Source organism: Semicossyphus pulcher, unplaced genomic scaffold (genome assembly GCF_022749685.1).
Source record: "Semicossyphus pulcher isolate SPU_LCO1_2020_fin unplaced genomic scaffold, fSemPul1.0.p SCAF_3, whole genome shotgun sequence".
NCBI lineage: Eukaryota > Metazoa > Chordata > Actinopteri > Labriformes > Labridae > Semicossyphus > Semicossyphus pulcher.
In genome coordinates, this window is record NW_027211704.1 from 25,240,848 (window position 1) to 25,261,884 (window position 21,037).

Consider the following 21,037-nt stretch of genomic DNA (forward strand, 5'->3'; position numbering starts at 1 on the left):
GTACATACAGTATAGATTAAATCCTGTGACTGATTAAAACAGAAGTTGACTTTCACTCAAGTTCTCTTTTAACTGCATGTAAACACACCTACACACACACACACACACACACACACACACACACACACTCACACTCACACACCAAGCAGTGTTTGCACAGCAACAGTGAGAAGTAGACGGCAGGTGTAAACTAGAAGCAGGTGCAATCAGTTGTTCCAGTCCATCACATGTGTTCACCTGCACATCTACAATTCAGGCTCACCACAATGGTCAGTTCACTTCCACGCCTAATGTCAAGATCCCAACAGAAATCTCCCAGTTAATGATCAAACAGACTTTTTACAACCAATGTATCGACTGCACCCATACTACCACTGTATCAAGGAAGAGATCAAACTGAAACAGCATGGATGCTAATACAAATGAAAGAGCCAGTGTTAATAAACATAAATTACTTTATTAAATGAAAACGTATCAGTTACAACGTAAAGAAAAATAGAGTGAACACACAAGCATAGTACAAAATTGAAATAACACATCATCGTCACATTGCACAAGAAAAAAAACTGCCATAAAATGTTCAGGAAAGTTCAAAATTCATCTTTGTAAAGTCCATTTACAAGGTTCTGATCACATATTACAAAACCACGTCTCCTTAGCGTAAACCTGAAACATTTTTGGTCCCAGCCTTATTATATTTCAACCGTTTGGTGCTTATTCCTAATAATACTGCAATGTTGAGTTTCAATCTACAATACTGAGGTAAAAAAAGGCACATTTTTGGTTTCAAAAGTAATACAATTTCAAAGCATAAATTCATTTAAGTTACAAAATATGGCTTTGGCTGTTATTAAAATTAACACTGTGGTAACCTTGAGTGCATGGCTTGCATTGTCATCCACACTGCAGCGGTGCTGCAAAGTGAAGCTTCTTTGGAATAAACAGACAGGTCTTTTCCTATCTCTGAAAGCATCAGATTAAAGAGAAGGTTTGGATGTCGTCAAAATAGAGGCTTAAAACAATCCCCACTGGTCAAAAAGACTAACTGATGCCATTCTTTTGACATGACATGCTTCCTCTTTTTTCTTAAGCAAACCAAGGGCAGTGGAAGTCACCTGCTATCAACCAACGAAGGTCATGGCTGTAGCACCTGTTAGCACCTCGTCTATCTACACCACAGTACCAGGGACAGCTGTGTGTGCATTTGCTTTTGTGTGTGTGTGTGTGTGTGTGTGTGTGTGTGTGTGTGTGTGTGTGTTTTAAGGCATGCTGAGAGATTTATTCCACCCACGCACCCCTACCTCTCAGCAGCTGTGTCTAGGCCATGATCCTGAGCTAGCCGGCACCAGGACGGAGACAGGAAAGAACACCTCTTACCCCTATGACTTCACTACATATTTGGTCTTTGGAATGGGCACAATGACAACAAAGGGGCTGATATCAAGTGAGTGTTTGCATTGCTCTGTTCAGCTTTGGTCCAGCCTCATGACCTCAATCTAGATTGGAAGAAAACTGCTCCTCAAATGTTGTTTTGCGGAGCAAAGAAGCTAAAAGGCTTGTAAAGTCAGATCCAATAATGAGGCTTGACTCCCTCCAGGTCTGTTAAAGAAGGCCTTTTTATGCTTTTTGAGGCCCTACAGAACATCATCAACATCATCAGGCCAGCTGGGCTTAAGTTGACGTCTGCTCCTTGGAAACTAGCCCACCACTGCCCTGAGCTCCAAGTGGGTACACTTTGTCCGTCTCTAATGTGTCTCACACTGTGCTGGAGCAGCACCCTGAGGAGCTGTGCTTCTGCAGCAATGACATGCGGCTGAAGGTGCGAGAGCAGATGCTACACTGGTACTTCTTCACCTCGGCATGGGTCTGCAGGTGAGCCCGTAGGTTGGAACGGTCAGCAAAGGCTCGGTTGCAGTGCGGGCAGGAAAACGGACGCTCACCTGGACAGAGACAGAAAGAAAACTTATGTTACAAGACTTAAACTGGCACTACCTTTAGATGTGGCACTAACACCAGACCTATTTCAGTGACAACAGTATTTACGCTGAGTTCATAAGACCTTACTACTTACACCTCCCAGACACTCACACCTCCCACACACAAACACACACACACACACACACACACACACTCACGCATTCTGAAGAAAAGGAGGAAGCGCATGGTAGGCTGGTTGGGTAAGAGTCTGTCTGAATTAGCATGATTCAATCACAGCCAAATCAGATTAACACACTAACAAGTTGCTGCAGGTACTAAGTGCTCAATGATAGCAGAGACCCTTCAGGCCTTCTTTTAACCTTTTGTCACTCCTGTATCCCAGATTTTCTGTCTTCCCAGCAGCCGTGATAAGATTAGCCGACAAGTCATTGTTGCTGGGACATTAAACACAATGAGTGATCAATAAGAGCAGGGTCCACAGAGGGCTTCCCTGTCTCCTGATCAAGTGTTGGCCTCGTCACACTGATTGTTATGTATATTCTGCTCCCTCACTTCACAGCCCAAATGATGAAGGAGTGACCTGCTCACTCACATAACAGCAACTCAGATGTAGATTTTCTGCTTCACAGGAAAAGTTACTCTGATTTCTTCACTCATGAATCATCAATGAAGTTGGATTTAGATGATTAAAGAGATAAGACATGTTGAAGAGTACTGTTATTGTATCTTACCTGTGTGTGTGCGGATGTGACCGCGCAGCAGCCACGGCCTGGAGAAAGCCTTTCCACATGTGGTACACACACAGGGGAGGGTGTGTGAGCGGATGTGCATCTTCAGAGCCCCGAGGCTGGTGTACTCTTTGGGGCAGTGTTTGCAGAGGAAAGCTGGCCTGGATGTTGTGACTGGGGTCTCTCTCTCCTCCTCTTCCTCAGGGGGGCTGATATGAGCCATAACGCCGGTGCATTTCATCCGCTGGCGAGGGGCATATGTGTGTACGGGTTCAGGGCTTGGAGGGTCTGAGGTGCGTCCTTCATCCTCCTCTCCACAACTGCTGGCACTGCTGCTGAGGCTGGACGGGGAGCTGAGGTCCAGGGGACCTGGGGCGGCAGAGGGTTCTGTTTGGGAGGTGGGTAGGTAGAGGGTGGGAAAGACACTCAGGTCCCACACCAGACCTGTTGTGAAGCAGGTGGCAGCGGATGTGTTGTCCCCTGATGGGAGCTCAGCAAGAGGAAACCTCTCCAGTGAAGTGTCTGAGACAGAAAAGGAGAAGGTGGATCAAACATGAGCCAGTTTCAGACTGTACACAAAAAGTTCAATAGTATTTGAATTAAATATTGAACATTAGACAGCAACTTCACCATCTGATGGATTTCATAAACCTTTACCAGCTCTATCTATACTGTCAGTATTTGATTTGCTGATAAATTCTTGTTTTCTCGGCACTTAATAAGCGTAAAGCTGGAGCCATGGGAAGGTTTCATGGGCCGTTTCCTCCCACGTATTCACAAGAGCTTGTAACATGAATGAGGCTCTGTCTGGTTGCAGAAAGGGGGGAAAGTACGTCTAACGGGCCCCGACTTGAACGGGGAGTAGCCGGGTTTGAAGTTGAACGAGGGACAAAAAGCACACAATTGTCCATTTTAAAAATAAGTGTACATTTTTAAAAAAAAGCCTGAACTTCACTTCAGAAAAACAGGTTGCTGTCTATCGGTTTTGGCACTTATGTAAGCATGCTTTCATAATTCTTAGAAGAAATACAAATCTTCTCAACTTACCGTTCTGACATTCCAGTTCACTGTAGTTTGGCTTTTGTTTAGCGAAGTACTTTTTGACCAGGAAAGATCGAGGCATTGTCCTTTTGAGTTTTAAATAACTGTGCGTAAAAGTATCCTGTGGTCACGACGCACAGTTTCTACCAGAACAAAAGAAGTATTAGTGGTCCCCTGGTCTGTAGATAGAAAGAAATATCCTCCTCTTGTCCAAAAGTTTGAGTGGATTTCAGCAGACAAGTTTGTGTGCAGCTTCCATACACAATGACTAAATGCTGGCCTCTGTTCTGAAATACTCTGACACAAGGCGGTAGGGGTGTGCTCGCCCCGAGGGCCCTCCCCACCTCCTCCACCCCACCTCCCTGTATCACCGTTGAAGCCCTCACGATCGCACTCTTCACAACAACAAAAACAGAGAGCTTCACACCACCTACACACTGGAATCAGTGGTGGTGACCTGCTGAAGAAAAGGTGAAGGACCATTAGCAAATTATTATTAATTACTGTATAAAGGGGTCGCAAATCATAATGATTTATTAGGCACTGTGTGGTCCAATCATGTGGATTTAACCTATATCCCAGGAAATGTGATAGCAAAACAATTTGCCAGCGTAATTGCAAAGTTGAATTTAGTTTTAAACAGAAGAGGGGAGTACTGAAGTAAAAAAACCCAACATATTGTTATTGTTTAAAATGTGTGCTGAGAAATATCATAAAACTATCAAACGCACTATCCTTCATTTTGGGAGTTTGAAAGGGAATGTCTAACCATAAGATACATCATGAATGAGCAGAACATTTCTCGTAAGTTGTCGTTGTCTTTCCATTGTACTTTGAGAATCATCTTAAAAGTGTTGTTCTCAGACTGGCCCGTGTTGTAAGATAGTTACTGTGTTAATTTGGTGGCGTCACAGTGTCATCAGACCTGCCATACTTTTACATGACACACAGACTATCTCAGTCTCAGAGTCCCATAAAAACCTCGGTGGAGTAACAGTACCACCTATTGGAAGAAAGTAAGTAATGATATATGCCCAGTTCAGGCCAATGAACACACGGTGGCGCTGTTACAGAGGTTAAAAATCACCTTCTTCAGCATCTTGATTAAAACGTTGAAACAAAGTCTGTTGGACTGCGGTAGGCATAAAATGTGAAGAATGATAACTTGCAGTTATCTAGCAGGATATTAAAGAAATAATTACAGCGTCACTAGAATCTTTAGAAATCAGACATGATGCTTAAGCAGGTGAACAATATAACAGAAGTATAAACATATACACATACCACTGTTTTCTAGAGGTGTCCTTGGCAATATCACATATTTAGTAGTATTCAGGCTGGAGGAATCAGTCTGAGGGCTGCGTGGATAATTTAAAATAATGTATTTTTTGCTGTCACTGCCACCATCTGAAGCTGTGTTTACAATATGGTAAACTTCAGTGCAATGCTTAATGCTATTGATGCAATGTTCCTCTAAATGTGTTTGAATTTATTGAATTTCTTTGAATTTTCTTTTACAATAAACCTTTTTGAACAATTATAATAGGCCAAACAGTACAGACTGTGCTTATAAAATACCTGTATATCTTAAAATTTAAATTAAATAAATAGTGATAGAACAATCAAAAATCAGCTCTGGGACAAATAAGTTACATACATAATAAGTAGCCCACATAAGAAAAACAAAAACAAAATATTACTGTGCTGGACACGTCACTCCTCTCCAAGAATCTCACCAAAAAACCCCACTGTTACTTTTTTATGTTTACTATCTATTAGCTTGAGAGTTTTGATACATTGTTTTAGTTAATTTAAAAATGCAGTATATCTGAGAATTTGGAGACTGCCCTGATGTTTTGTGGAGTTTGTTTTATCTTGTGTGAGGATTGTCAATGGGCAATGTCATTGAAATGTACCTGACATCTTTGGTCCTTCACCCAGGGATATTATTACACTTTTTCGTGGCATAAAATGTTCCAACATTTAGCACACGTTAATATAACTCTAACTGAATAAGGCTACTAAGCTTTTATAAACAATAATACTACAGTATGTGGAGTTAACTAAGTTTTCTTCCATTCAAAGTGATAAAACCATCTGGTAGAGTCAAAGACTCATGAATGTTACGTCAAGGGGTAATCGAGGTAGCCTACTTCGAAATTGTTCAACTACACACTCAATGGACATAGTGTATCAAGAAGCGTAAACGTTCTGTGCATTCATCCGGCGCACCGGAAAGGGCAAAAATAAAGTTACTTCCGTCTTAGCGAGGAGTGTCGAGAGTGTTTAAACCTTTAACACCTGTGTTAAATTAAATAAAACAGTGTAGTTACCATTTTGTGGGTAGTCATCCATAATACTATGTACACAGATGGGAAGACGTGTGAAGAAAATAGACTGTATGGAGAAGAACCGACGAATAAGATGACGAGTTTGGACGGGAGTCTATCTTGACCGCAATGTTTAATCTTCGCAAGAGTCAAACCAAACGGACTAAGATCACGGCATCTGATTGGTGCTTTTCTCAAGGTGGGCGGGGACACGGGCGGGTCGTTTGTTATCTGTGATCGGTTGAAGATTTGAAATACAAAACAACAGCCTTGTTTTGTATTAACAGCGGTAGGTTTTCACAGGTTTATCAAAATTGCGAACATTTTCGAATTGAAACTGAAATGGTCTGCGGCTGAAACCAAGAAACAGTAACAGCAGGTAAGGACACTGCGTGGTTACAGCTTATTGACAGAAATTTACTGCGGACGTTAGACTTAAATAGGCGACCATTGTCATAGCTGTTGCTACCATTTACTGATTTTGTTTGATTATTGTTGCAAAAGTGGATTTACTGTTTATTGCTGGTTGTCACTGATTGTCCCAGTTTGGTTAGGCTGCAGCCACTGAAGATATAACGACATACTGTATTACCGCAAACCACTAAGGACTCTATCTGAACCATATACCTAGTCTATGATTATGTATAAATGTAATGTATAAAGATACATTTTAAACAAACGGCCAGCGAGACAAGTTTGATTCAACGAGGTGTTGATCTTTGTGTCTGCAATAGTGTTTTATTCCTATTTTTTCCTGCCCTCCTTTCTGTGACGTGTACCTCACTGTATCAAACCACAACACAATAACAACATATAACCAATATACTGTATACAATGCAGAAAATGACCCGATGTCAGTTCCATAGTTAATTCAGTGCAATGGTTGAACATAGAGCAATGTCAGTCCATTGAAAGGTGCAGGAGATGCTTGTGAAAAGAAGCCCCTCCCCCATGTATCAAGAGACAGATGGACCCTAACAATGAAATTCTGGGGGAGTGGGCATTATTAATATTACAAGAAGTTTGATTGAATATCCTAGTCAGCTGACCCACATTATTGAATTTTGAAAAATAATAATGAATAGTCCCTTGACATGGCTCACCGTCAAACAGTCAAAGAGGGATTAGAGTTAGCATTACTGAAGGTAGTAATGATGCTGAGTCATTATGTAAATGACTTAGTATTTTCTTACCAATAGCAGATATAGACTCAACACCTGAGCTTCCTGCTGGACAACGAAGGGAAGGAAGACAGGAGCAAAGACCTCAAGAGAACACAAAGAGAGACCAGTGATGTTCAAAACAATAACCCGTCTGCTTTTTGGAGGGGAGGAGGAGACCCCTCAAGACATCAAGTCTGGAGAAGGGTTGGAAGAAGGGTGGCTTGTTGTCAGCCATCAAGGTCAGTCATGAGGCATGTTATATTTAAAATATATTTTGTATACACAGTAACAATATACAATATACACAAATGTACAGTCGTTTCAACAGGTATATTTTATAAATTATTTAGAAAAATCATACAAATGATTACATTGATGTGCAGTGACGTGTATGGTGATGTCAAATATGATGCCTTTAAAGCCACTTAAGCCAAACAATTAAACCTAGAATTTAAAAAAAAAACATAATAAAAAGCAATTTCTTAAACATCCAGTACACTTAATTTGTAGTTTAGATTTTTATTGATTTACCTATTTTACATTTATCTAAAGAGCTTTTCATTTTAATATCATAAAAGCATTTTTTTTTTTTAACGTCCACAGATGGACTATTTGCTAACGATTCACTAAATTTTTGACCAATTGTAAGACAAAAATCTGTTTTGTCTCCACAGAGGCAGTTTCAGCAGAGGATCCTGGTGCAGAGCTGACTGAAACCCAACCAACATTAAACTGTGCTCTTCATGGAGAAACTGTTGCTGACATTAAAACGGACATAAGGTAAGCTTTAAAGAGGAGGTCTTTTTTGCAAAATCTACATTTTCAACATCAGGGGAAAAAAAAGAATTCTTGATTCTAATTGCCTGCAGGGTGTCAATGAAGAATTGGACACCTATTAACGTGCTGGCTACATATCAGCCTGGATCTAATATGAGTAACTATAGAAACACGGACGCAGTCAAATCCTCTACTTACAATTTATAGAGCGGCTTCAACATTTATTAAAACCTATTTGGATAATATGACAACCTTTTTGACTGAGAAAAAGAGAAGAGATAGATAAACTTAAAAATGAAGAGGGAAAAACCTTTGTTATTTAATTAAAACACTAACTGCAGTCCTTCAGTGGTTCATCCTCTGAACACGACAGAATGGCACCTGTAACACACAACCTGTAAGAAGTACACCCACCCTCTGCACTTACTGAATAATTAGTGATCTTTTCACATCCCATTCACAATTCAACTCTCTGTGTGAGGCAGTAAACAAGACCGATCATTTATTCATGATAATCTTAAGGTTGATTTGCGGACTATGACATGGCTGGTTAGCTAGCTAGTCTTGCAGTTAAACATACTGTCAATAATTCATACTTAACATTGACTGTACATAATGTTATTGACTTTTGATCTTTTAATAAAGCTTAGCCAATGCCTTCTATAAGCTCACGTTGCCGAGTCAGTCTAAGGTCCATTCTATTAATTGGATTAGTTAATAACGTTTCCATTGCATTAGAACCTTATTGGATGGTAATGAGGGAAACAGAGTTACGGCTTTTCAAAAACTTCTCAATCACAAAACGCATGAAAACATAAAGTAGTGGTCTGAATTTTCTTCTTTTAGCAAATGACCATGGTATAAGCGAGATAATTCCCTTCAAGGTGTCCATTCTTAGGAATTTATGGACCCAGAGGAAGAAACCGTCCAACGGGCCTCTGGCATCTATGTTGTCCATACTTCCTGATAATGGACAGATCGTCTGGCATTTTCACTTACTTTTTAAGAAGTGCACAGCTTTATTTCATTTTCCTAAAAATTCAAATTAACTTATTTTATTTAGTAAAAACTCAAGGTTGTCCCATTCACTGACCTGTTTGTGTTTCTCTCCAGTGTGTCAGATCCCGAGCCCACAGTTCAAAGTAGCAGCGCCAGCAGTCGGGCCATCACAGGCTCTGTGTTTCAGCCTAAAGCTTTGCTAGAAGCGACACAGTTAACTTCCATACAGAAGGCTAAAACCTGGGCAGACCGACACCACATGACTCGGAACGCCATTCAGCGCCAGAACCGTGTACGCCAAGGAGTCCACCATCACTCCTTCCCCCTCCAACAGCCAGGACATCGTAACCTCAGCCACTGAGGCAACTGCAAAATGTTAACCAGGAAATCTTACAACACGCATCATAGTAATCAAACATGTGCATATATTACACATATTTTTGTCTTGTGCAGATTTAAGCTATACATCTTATTTTGATGTAACTCTTTACAACACTTGACAACTGTTACCCAGCCAGTAGGCAGCTACATTTGAACTCGTACTGTATTTGTAATGAACATGTACACCTCATGAAATGAGATACACCGTGTTCTCTTGTTTGTGTGCATGTGACTTTATACAAATGGATGAGTGAAGTGCAGCTTGTGCAAAATGTATCTTATCCTTTAAGACAAAGTAATGTGTTTGTCCATCAACATGGATCTACTTCTATGTACTTCATTTTAAACCTTCTTCATACAGCAATAAACATGATGACTTTGCAGCTTGTGTTTTATTAAAGCTCCTGTGAGAATTGGAGTGGTACATTTGAATTTTAAAAGAAAGCAGGGTGAGATTTTTTTTTCATAAACACGTCGTATCCATGTACAGGTAAAGATCAGCAAAGAGATAAGAGGTACCACTTTGTCCACAGGGGTTGCCAAAATCAAGCTTTAATTGGTGATATTGTGTATATTATCTGAGTAATATTTAACTGCTCATTGTTTCACAGAAGCAAATACTGGGATCTCAAGGCTGGGGAGGTAATTGCACCTGCTGGGGATGATGGACCTTCACATTGAGGGTGTCAAGTCGTGGCTTACACAAAAAGGTATAGACTTAAGATTTATTCAAACTCTAACAGAAAGGCAAGCAAAAGGCTTGAAAAAAAGCTTAAATGGTCCATTGGTGACAGCAAAATCCAAAAATCTGGTAAATTCCAAAACACATGAAAACTCACAGGGAACAAATCCACAAGGGGCAAGGGTTTGACAAATGACGAACTGCCACTGAGACGGGAACACAAAGACTAAATACACCTGGGAGGTGAGGCTAATCAGACGCAGATAAGACAATTAAGAGGCAGGTGAAAACAATAAATAAACAAGCAGGAAACACACAAAGGCAGGAAGTGGATCAACACAAGAGGCAAAGTAAAACAGGGAATTATATCTGAACACGGAAATATAAATTAAAAAAATAACTAAGAACTAAATCATGGTGGAGGGAGCTTACATTGATTGAGAAAGGCATTAAGTAAACACAGGAAAGACATTGCTAGCTCTCTGAAATCCAGATGTTTCTGGATATCTCCTTTTAGATCTCTGTGTCTTAAAGGATGTGGCTGAACCATTAATGGGCTAGTAAACCCAATCATGTTGGCCATCTCTCAAAAGGCAAAGATCCTGTTGAAACAGTCAGCCTCGAGTAGCCCAAAAATTTCAGACCAAAGCCAGTCTAACCTTAAAGAGACAGATGAGGACTGTATAAGTCAGGCTACACTTATACCTGTCTGTGCTGCATCTCACCTTTGCCACTGGAGTGACCATGATCCTGCGTATTTACCTTGGGCAACGTTTGGTATGTCATGCAAGATACCACATGTAAGCATCACCACAATTGCATTATCCATCTCATAACAGTTACTTCTCAGGTGTTTGTAAGAGTGTGTTATCAGATCATGAATTGTGCACTGCACTCGGCCAGAGTCCTTCATGACCATGGGTCCAGCATGAATGCTGCCATTGCTGCCACCTTGTGTTTGGGTGCTGTGCATCCTCATGAGTCAGGTGTTGGTGGGTATGTCACGGACAGGTTGTCATGTTTAGTGTAAAATATACAAACATCTGATTACAAATTCATCCACTGATCATTTCTCTTTGTAGAGGTGGGGTGATGCTGGTTCAGGAAACCCAGAAGAACAAAACCAGAGTGATAATTTGTCAGGGAACTGCACCTAAAACACTTACACAGCTATCAAATATTTAATCTTACATCATCCATTCAGGCAGGTCAGCAAATGGGTGTGCCAGGAATGCTCAGAGGGTTGCACTGGGTTCACAGCCTGTATGGGAGGTAAAAAGTTAAGATAACAGGAAATTTATCAGGTGTTCAGACTTTTTTGTCAACCTTTAAGTTAAACATATGTTACCACAAATTCTCTGCAGACAATCATGGGAAGAGGTGGTTTCCAGAGTTCTCACTGTTGTCTCTTTAGGCCTTTGTTGAGTCAAACTATCCCTCATTACATTTTCCCTTTAACCACCTACACACATTATAACAGGATGATGTCACCTAAGGATGTGACTCATTTGTGTAATCTTACAGCTGAGGCCATATCAAAGGTAAAAGGTTAGCAGCTTTTGAAAGGTTTCAGGGACATTTTCTTCCCAGATGTCCAGGCTTTGCCTGCTGGTTCATTCCTGAGGATGCCCAGTCTGGCTGGAGTCCTGCAGGCTCCTCTGTCCAACTTCCATGATGGGAAATACACACAAGAGATAGAGGATGAGGTGACTGACATCCACACATTAAATGTTCTGGTTTTAGGTAAAAAAAATAATGAGGGGGAATTTAGTTTTAGTCTGAGTTTGTGATTTACAATGATCCAAATGGTAGTCATCTTTTTGTGTTTGATTGCAAGGGTGCAAGCTAATGAAAAGGCCCTCAGCAGAGACGACATCAGTAACTACAGCGTTCAGGTTGAGCAACCAGTGTAGGTCCTGTACAATGGTAAAGACTAAACTTTGTTCAACAATAGACTGAATAACACTGTGCATGGAAGTGATTTTATTATTCCAGTTCCTCCTCCCCCCTTTGCTGGTGCAGACTTGATGTCAGCACGCAAGCTTTTGGAAGCCATCCATCTCAATGCGAACAACACAGAGGGTCAAACATACCATAGGGCTACTGAGGTGCTTCAGTGAGAAACTGCAATATCACATTGATTTTTGTATTAGGGCATGATTCAAATGGTTATACACTACATAACATTTTTTAGTTTATCTTCACTAATCAGAACATCAGGCTTTTCAGTCAACTTCCTGTATATTCTCTCTCTGCTCTTGCTAAAGTAAAAGTCAAGCATAGCCTCACCTGAAGATCAATTCCTCTCATACATCTCCACCTGAGTACTGCTTTATTGTCCACTCCCTGCAGACACAGCAGCCGGACAGCTAGTAGTCATGGGTCCAGATGACCTCATGGTGTCAGTTGCAAGGTGATGCTGTTACTGCCGACAGTCTGACGTAAACAGTGACTATGTGTGGTATGTGCTGCTGGGCACACTGACATTCTTTTATCTTATCTCTTATCTCTACGATCTTGCAGTTCCTTGAGCAAGTCATTTGGAATCTGAATCATAACATGGTCAACCTTTTACCAACCGGGTGCATTAGCATTAAAATACAACCAATGAAATCAGTTACTGCACTGTATTGTTTTAAATGGAGATAAAGTTTTAGGAGCAGAACCACACCTCAGTCAGTCATTGCCTTTAATGTGCCTGAATAAGCATCACCACCCTTCTCACCTAGTCATTCTTGTTTCTCGTTATATCCTTCCTCTTTCCTTTAGGGTCCGCCAGCCCAGGAGCTGCCGCTGATCCCCAATGAAGCCTTCCCCACAACGCAACCATCTTCATTTATCATTATTATCCTCAAATTATCCAAATTGTTTCACATTCCATTGTAATAATAAATGGTCCAAATGTATCTCATTGGTGTGGTCCTTGCTCGTGAAAGATGGCTCAATGCTATTTTTGTTTTTGAAAAACGGATCCCAGCCAGGAAAGAGGCCCTTATCATCTCTCATGCCCACAATAGTGGTGCCAGCATGGCATGGCATCTACATGGCACTGAGCAGCTCAGGGGGACAACAGAGTTTGAGAAAGATCACCCAGGTTTGATCACTTTACATTATAAAGTTGTCATTACTGTGATTCAATGGGAGATATGAGGATTTTGCATCTGAAAGATTCACAATTTAAAAGTTTTTGAGCACTTTCCTTTCTATAAAGAGAAAAATGACAGCCTCTCCATGACAAGACTCCCCCACCTCAGCCAAAAAGAGTTGTTGTTGACCGTAAGTGAGACAGTATTGAATAGTTGACCTTTGCCTATTTCTTATTATATTAGTAATTTTCTCATGTTAGTCATTTCTTGTTCTCCAGATTCTCCCACGTCAGCGGAGTTTCCAGGAGAGTGTGCAGTCTTTGCATGAAAAGGGTCACATAGCTCCAATAGTGAAGACAAACCGTTTTCAAGGGGATTCTTAGGAAGAAAGATGTCATTATGGCCATAACACTATCCCAATTTTTCTGATAGTTTATTATAGTCTTCTTCACTTTTTGTTCATAAATACCTCCAAAGGCAGATGGTAGCAGATGGATAAACAGTTGTTGTCCTACTTTGTAAGTTTATATTTGATCTCCAGTGTTTTAAGCTTTTTTGTTTTTTTACACCATCCAGCAAATAGCAGACCTACAAGTGCTTTCTATTAAATAGGGCAAAATTGTTAAGTCATATGAATTGTCTTAAAAATGAATTAAAGGAATATTCCCTTCATACTTTAACCCTGATCTGATATTTTGATATGGATTTAACCAACGAACAACAGACAAAGTTTAATGCTGGTTGAGGACACATGCTCACCATGCCGAAGAAAATGAGGGCTCTTATGTAAAGCTGATGTGCAGTCAAGATATCGACAGGCATTCTTACCAACATCACAGGGTAGGACATGTCACATGTGTTATGCAGACAAACATGTCACTCAAAACCTAGGAGTCTAGGCATTGGTTACTTTTCGAACAACATGTCTTGGCATTGTTTGTGCAGATACAAGTGAGTATTTTGCTGCAATGACATATCATCAGGATGACATATACCATATTCTAAGAAATTAAGCTGGAATTTTGGGCTTATCTTAATGTCAAAGCTAATAACAGATCAGTTTATGGGAGAAGGATAAGAAGACATGAGTCAAAGATCATTAGATTGATTTTAAAAAATGTGTCCTGTGCAGCTAAAAAACTCAACCCAAGTACATTCAAAATAAAAACAATGTTGCAGATATTGTGCAAGTCAATATTCACATAATAATAACCCAGGCTAAGGTACTGTATGTGCATTTCCCTACATCAGCAGCGAGAATATTTACTTGGAAGTGATGTTTGGTGAAGACACATGGAGACTTCATCCTGAAAAATAAAAAACATTTTGAGCCACAAGTTGCATATTCATTAACCGTTTCATTAACATTCATTTACAGTCCCTTTTTTTATCAGATAGAAAATGTATTGTTGCGGAAATCTCGAGGACACTTTTAAGGCGGAGAAATGAAGAGCTGCTATGTGGGCGTTGTCGGTCACATGCAGGTCAGTATTTAAATGCTTGCAGGTTATCCCACCCACTCAGATGAAGTCAAGAGGAAGAGAGCTGTCACTGTTGGAGTCACCTGATTTTGTGAGGAATGAATTCATGTAGAACCTGCGGATAACTGATCGAGTAATTGCTATTGACAACTTGAAAAAGTAAGTGAGACATATCAATGGTATGAAAGGCTTAACTCTAGTTACCCCCTTACAATTGATAGTGATAATATGTGTTTGTGTAACGTAACAGGGCAGGTTGGTTCGTTTGTTTTAAGAGGTGGAGTACCCTAGATGCAATAGCTCGTGCAGGCACATATGGACGTTTTACTATATTTAACTTTTACATATTTTAACACTATTGCTATTTTTTATAGGCTACTACTAACCTAAACTTTGTGTCAGGGTGTTTTTATTGACCAGGACACAATGGAAATTGATAAAAAAGTTAATTATATTTTTATTCAAAATTCGTGTCCTCATTGTCTCCTAAGTAAGTACTTCCCACATGTTGTATTTTTCAGGTTAAATGATTCTACTCTTAAAAAAAACTGCTTCTTAACAGACTTCACTGGTGGAAATTAAGGATTTCAATGGAGCCAAAAACAATAGTAAAGGACAAGTTTTTCATTGTGATACGTGGGAAGTCCCGGAAAGGCTTCTGCCGCGGATGTATCGGCCGGGTGGAGGCAGAGACGCCGAGTGGAGAGCTGATGGGGCTGCTGTACAGCGGCGGCAGCAACGCGGGGAGCGCCAAGAGTGGAGGCATCGTAAGGAGGGAGGACACTTACCCTCTGACCCGCCACCAGGCCCAGCTACTGCTCTTTGTCTCCTCCATAAGCAAACGCCTGGAGCTGCTGTGTAACCCCCAGCTTTTCTCAGCCATCTGTGAGCTGTCTCAGGATGACCTGGTGGTGGTGAAGCACAAGAAAGGACACATGCCGGGGCTGGTGAAGAACCTGATGCAAATAGGCAGAAAGGAGAATAAAGATGACCTGCAAATGCTTGGCTTTGAGGTGGAATCTGTGGTGGGTGAAGTTGTTTGTCTGGTTTATCATTTGCAGAATTAAAGAGTATCTAGATTAAATAACTGAGTAGTTTGAGATGCATAGTTTAATTTAGCAGGTTTCTTTAAAGATGATACTGAGGCAAGGATGATCATCCAGCGACCTGTTTCTTTAAACAAAGTTATCAGTCAAATGATTGCCAGAGAGATACATGATGCAAAATGTTCACACGCACTATTGCGTTTATCTGTGTTCTGTAATCTGGGAATAAGAGTGTAATGTATCTGTTTTTCTTTGCCTGTCTTATAGGACAATGATCACAATTTGTCATCCAAAAAACCTGCCCCTCTGCCGCTGTTCAGTGCTGCAGATATTGTCCAGGTTGTCCCATCCTACTCTGTTCCCCTAGGATTGCATTGGAAAGATGGCCAATGTGGGGGTAAGTTAACTGGTCAGAGTCAAAATGTGGCATTTCTGAAAAACAGGATACTTAGTTTCCTCTGACCACTCTAAGCACTTTACATTACATGTCAACATGAACACACACTTTATCAGACTAATAACACAGCCTTCAGGAGCAATAGGGGTAAAGTATCTTGCCCTTGTCATGCAGACTGGCGGAGGTAAGGACAGAATCACTTTTGATTAAAGGAGAATCGCTGCACGTCCTGAGCAACAGCAAATGTATTCCATTAAAAAAAAACCCAACAACAATCACCTTTTTGCTCCAAAAAACAATATCCATCTCCATCCAGTCAGCAAACAAGATATTTCCAAGTATTGAGAGAATGTCTTGTGACTACTGAGAAACCTCATAAGTTGTACACAACTGGAAAAACTAGTCTTGTTACACTGGAATGCAAACAGGTAGATTTGTCAAATGGTCTGGCGTTTTGCACATTGTGAACTCTGAGCTGTCTGCATACCTCATATTTAGAATTATGCTGGGTAAGCCTGAGGTCGATCTGATGAAGCGACATGTGATGAGCTAAAAAAATGTCACATGACTTTCTAACGACATGTGCTCCATACCTCTCCGCAGGTCTTAACAAAAAAGCAGTGACGCGCATCAACTCAATGCCCAACATAGGATCTCATGCAAGACAGTTGAGAGAGAACCATACAGAGCAGAGCGTCATTCGAAGCCAAACTTTGAGCACTTCTCCTCTGCCTTTGGAGGTCGGATCCATGGTGGAGGTGGTGTCAAACACAGGGATCACAGTGTATGGGGTCGTCCGGTGGTTGGGGGTTCCTGTAGGGAAGGATAATGAATGGGCTGGGATTGAATTGGTGAGTGACTAAAAAATGTAAGGACACATTTTCTTACAGCTTCAGGCATCTAAGACACCTCAGAACTGATTTGGTGTGTGTTGTTTTAGGACTATGAGGTGAACGGCTGCTCTGATGGGAAGTATGGAAGCCAGAGGTATTTCACCTGTAAAGGTAGCAGAGCATTGTTTGTTCCCATCACAAAGTGCAGCCCTGACAGCAGGTTCTTCCACTCCTCTACAGAAAGGGTGACTCTCAAACCCACCGAAACAACTCCAGGTTAGACACTTGTCCTGCATACACTTAGCATTAAAATGTGCATGTTAAGAACATTTGATATTAATGATATAATGCCAATGTTACATTTTACTTGTATAAAATAAATTGAAGCACTTAGCATAGCTTAAATTCATTCAGAATTTGCTGCCTGATGTGTTGATCAGCGTGCCAATGTAATGATAAGTTACCTAAGTCCAGCCATTTTGTGGCTGGATCATTACACAACCTTCCAGAATCAGGTTTGAGAAGCTTGGCATCTTGTTGAAGCATCACTCTTGATTGAACACAAAAAAGCCATGAATCATTCTTTGTTGTTGTTTAATTAACTTCACCATGGCACACTTGTGCCTCTGGCAGGAGTTGGTGAAGAGAAATATTAATAACATCTGAATTAATTAATTGTTGTGACTGTGTTTGAGCCCATTGAGGGGCTGTTTCAGGAAATAATGTTTCTCTAATCATGTCTACCTAAAAAAGAATAAGGTCTGTGCTGAAATGCCATTTAATTTGTTTTCTTGCGGTTTACAGTTCCTCCAGTTGAAGACTCAGAGGAGGATGCACCACCTATCCCCGAATCAGAGGCCTTGTCTTTGTTTGTGGGAAGAATGAAAGGGATTCAGGGACACATCAACTCCTGTTACCTTGATGCCACACTCTTCAGGTAAAACCCGTTCACCCACCTTTAGGACATTGTATTCTCAAGTAGTGCACTGTTGCAAACTCCGCTCAGATTTAATTTAATCTCACATTATCTGAAGTAATTTTATTTAGAGGAGATCATGTACAACTAAAAGAGCATAGTGAACTGCAGTCAGATAAGTGCTTGATAAACTGTGTTTTTCTCTCTTCAGTTTGTTCAGCTCAGCCGTGACCCTGGATAATATTTGCCAGAAACCGGCTGACACAGAGCAACACATAACCTGCACTCTAAGGAAAATAGTCAACCGTTTACGCAGGTAAAACACTACTTCAATACTTTTTAATTGTTCATCATCTATTCTGCAAAACATTCACATTATTACATTTTACATAATCTCAATTGGTAAACAAGTACTGTCTGCTCCAATAATACGGTTACATTTATACACCAGCCAAAACAAACAAGTGCAAATGCTTAGTTCCTGAGGAGGTTGCTCCTTTTTTCTGCTCATGATTGTTTTGGTGTATGCAGCTACTCCAATGTTTGAGTTCTTGTGTTTGCCTACTGATAGCTAATCTTTATTGCAGACAAGGGTTTGTACCTGCTCAGAGTGTGATGAACTTCCGCACACAGCTCGGCTGTGACACGTTCAAAACAGAGGAAAAAGGTAAACACGCCTATTTGTAATATACATTACTGAAAATATATTAAAATATAAAGAATTTAGCATCACACCAAACTGAAGCATGCCCATGAAGTATTTATGTATTTTTATTACTCTACTTGCTGCAGACCCAGAGGAGTTCATCACAGTCCTCTTTCAGAAGGTGCTTTGCATGGAGCCCCTGCTCAAGCTCAAGTAAGATCCTGAGCTACTTTGTATTTATTTTTAATTCCTATTTGGTTGTATTAAGTTGAGTGCTGAAATTCTGTTTCTTTTTAGATCAAGGTGTGAATCATCTCAGGGTGCCTACACCTTCCAGATTTTTCTAGAAAAAGAACAGATGAGACAAATACCAACTGTTCAACAGCTTCTGGATACATCCTGCATGTCAGGTGACCTCAAGTTTGAAGAGGTGAGTGTGTGCTACTCTAAACAGGAAAATAATCTCTTGTGGGTTAATAAAGTTCACCTCTATGAAGTCATGTAATCATGACCTCTCTTATGTCCCTCAGATGCCGTCCTGTCTCATGGTTCAGATGCCAAGGTTTGGAAATAAGTATAAGATGTTTTCTCACATCATTCCCTCCACTGAGCTGGACATCACAGATCTTCTATATAACTGTGAGAAACAGACATTAGCACAACTGACATAAAATCTAAAAGATTTTAACAGAATTATTTAACATGTTTTTGAAGGGCTCAAGGATGCTTATGTATTACCTGCCTTTCTCGACAGCTTCAAGGCAATGCTTCATTTGTGGACATTTGGCAGAGTACGAGTGTCTTCAGTGTCTACCAGATCGCAAACTGCAGCCAGGGAGAGTCAAACAGTACTGCACTACCTGCAACACACAGGTGAGCCAGATGGTCATTGTTATATGTCAAGTATTGCACTTCTCAGCGTACAGTGTAAGCATTTATACTTTGTATTTTTCTTAAAGGTGCACACCCATCCCTCACGGCAGGGTCACTCCCCCACAGCACTAGCAGTACCTGCAGATGTAACCTCGGACACTCCTCTGCCCAGGCACATGATGCAGCTGTTTGCTGTGCTCTGCATCCAAACCAGCCACTATGTGTCCTTTGTCAAATTTGGCCCTGACCCTCATTCCTGGCTGTTCTTTGACAGTATGGCAGATAGATGTGGTAAGATCAGATCAGTTTCAGCTTTTTTTAATTACAGGGCAAAACCTTTTACATCAAAGGATGTAAAAGCCTCTTAAGGCAACAGATTTCAAATAATGTAAAAGGTTTTGTCTTGACTGGAGCAGCAAGAAAACATGCATTAGGGACACTGTAGATAAAGCAAACGAGTAATATCATTCAGAGGTTCGTGCAAACTGTGACTTGTTTTGCTTTTCTAAGAAGTGTTTCCCCATGACTGCCTTCTGTCCTGATAAGGCAGCCTCAACAGTATTAGATAAAAACACATTCTGACGTCTGTCTTTATCTCTCCTCAAGCTGATGTCTAATCTGAAGGCAACTCTTTCTTACAGGTGACGACAAACATGGTTATAACATTCCCGAGATCAGGGCTTGTCCGGAGTTGGGTGACTTCCTGTCCCAGCCGGAGGAGGAGCTGGCTCGAGCTAACCCCACACAGGCTCCTGAACTAGTGCGCAGGCTGCTATGTGACTCCTACATGTTTTTATACCAGAACCCAGCCAAGCCACTTTCAAAGTCAAGCCATCAGGAGCCTTAAAAGCCTGTGTGGATGAGGACACAACGTTCCCATAACAGTGCCTTGATAACCTTGCATTTCTGCTTAATCAGCAACATTTTGTGTTGGTTATTGCATCCAAACAGCCGGAACTGAAACGGATGCTTTTAACATCAGGGGGAAAAAACAATATTATTGAAGAGCAAGTTCCGAAATTTGACTTTGAAAGTTCCTAGTCAAAGGTAGATGAGTAGTAAAAATACAACTCTGTCAAGTCTTCATCTTTACCCTCCTCATCCATTGAATGTCTTAATGATGTTACACAAGGTTATTTATTCCAAGAGCTTTAAAGGATATTGAAGTACATCAGAGAATTTTATGGTTTTATTGTTTTGTGTGTTTGCCTGTTTTTTTTGGTAAATTAAAGTCTTTGAGTGTACTTGGTGACAAGTGTGTTGTGGTTAGTTTTGGGTTGTCAATTATAATATGAAACACTATGTGCTTTTTTCATTGATTGGCTGTCTGTTGAAAATTTGTAGATTGAAAAGGACATGTATTGTATGTTCAGCTGTAAACAATTGCACTGTGTTCAGATTTTACTAGTGCATAGTAGATCTATTAATAAGTATTTTCTTTATAATAAAATAAATCACATTTTGATATCAGTTTAGGAACTTTGACATAATTGTACAAAAAATCAGACAAACAAAATTATAACATAGAATTTGTAAGATTATTTTAGTTTGAGTTGTGTACATCAGAGCTGTAAGTCTGACCTGAATGGCCTGAGTTTATAGACCAAAGTTGTGTTTGAGGTTCTTTGAGGTCAGGTGAATAATATTGGGTCATATACCAATGGTCTGTAATGCCCTCTTGTGGACATAAATGAGTTTGCAACAGCATTCACTCATATCT

The 21,037-nt window shown here is 40.5% G+C and overlaps 3 protein-coding genes and 1 pseudogene across 5 annotated transcripts; 3 read left to right on the plus strand and 1 right to left on the minus strand.

Moving 5' to 3' along the window:
* Nucleotides 1-446: 446 nt before the first annotated feature.
* On the minus strand, nt 447-3,973 carry snai1a (snail family zinc finger 1a). The gene is made up of 3 exons (XM_069678270.1): nt 3,714-3,973; nt 2,670-3,188; nt 447-1,940 (listed from the first exon to the last, which is right to left on the minus strand). Exons 1-3 carry the CDS (start codon nt 3,787-3,789, stop codon nt 1,756-1,758), a joined length of 780 nt encoding a protein of 259 aa, XP_069534371.1. The 5' UTR covers nt 3,790-3,973; the 3' UTR covers nt 447-1,755.
* Nucleotides 3,974-6,283: 2,310 nt separating this feature from the next.
* LOC138606515 (tumor protein p53 inducible nuclear protein 2) lies at nt 6,284-9,723 on the plus strand. 2 transcript variants are annotated; one of them, XM_069678980.1, is made up of 4 exons: nt 6,284-6,416; nt 7,237-7,439; nt 7,875-7,980; nt 9,091-9,723. In XM_069678980.1, exons 2-4 carry the CDS (start codon nt 7,331-7,333, stop codon nt 9,335-9,337), a joined length of 462 nt encoding a protein of 153 aa, XP_069535081.1. In that variant the 5' UTR covers nt 6,284-6,416; nt 7,237-7,330; the 3' UTR covers nt 9,338-9,723. The 2 variants fall into 2 exon arrangements, with proteins under 2 accessions (XP_069535081.1, XP_069535082.1); XM_069678981.1 differs by having other exon boundaries at nt 7,240-7,439.
* Nucleotides 9,724-10,611: 888 nt separating this feature from the next.
* On the plus strand, nt 10,612-12,836 carry LOC138606345 (glutathione hydrolase 7-like; annotated as a pseudogene).
* Nucleotides 12,837-14,665: 1,829 nt separating this feature from the next.
* On the plus strand, nt 14,666-20,561 carry cyld2 (cylindromatosis (turban tumor syndrome) 2). 2 transcript variants are annotated; one of them, XM_069677478.1, is made up of 14 exons: nt 14,666-14,765; nt 15,128-15,631; nt 15,920-16,049; nt 16,653-16,900; nt 16,990-17,158; nt 17,687-17,819; nt 18,010-18,114; nt 18,386-18,465; nt 18,591-18,657; nt 18,742-18,874; nt 18,975-19,083; nt 19,199-19,317; nt 19,404-19,608; nt 19,959-20,561. In XM_069677478.1, exons 2-14 carry the CDS (start codon nt 15,197-15,199, stop codon nt 20,162-20,164), a joined length of 2,139 nt encoding a protein of 712 aa, XP_069533579.1. In that variant the 5' UTR covers nt 14,666-14,765; nt 15,128-15,196; the 3' UTR covers nt 20,165-20,561. The 2 variants fall into 2 exon arrangements, with proteins under 2 accessions (XP_069533579.1, XP_069533578.1); XM_069677477.1 differs by having other exon boundaries at nt 15,169-15,631.
* Nucleotides 20,562-21,037: the final 476 nt, after the last annotated feature.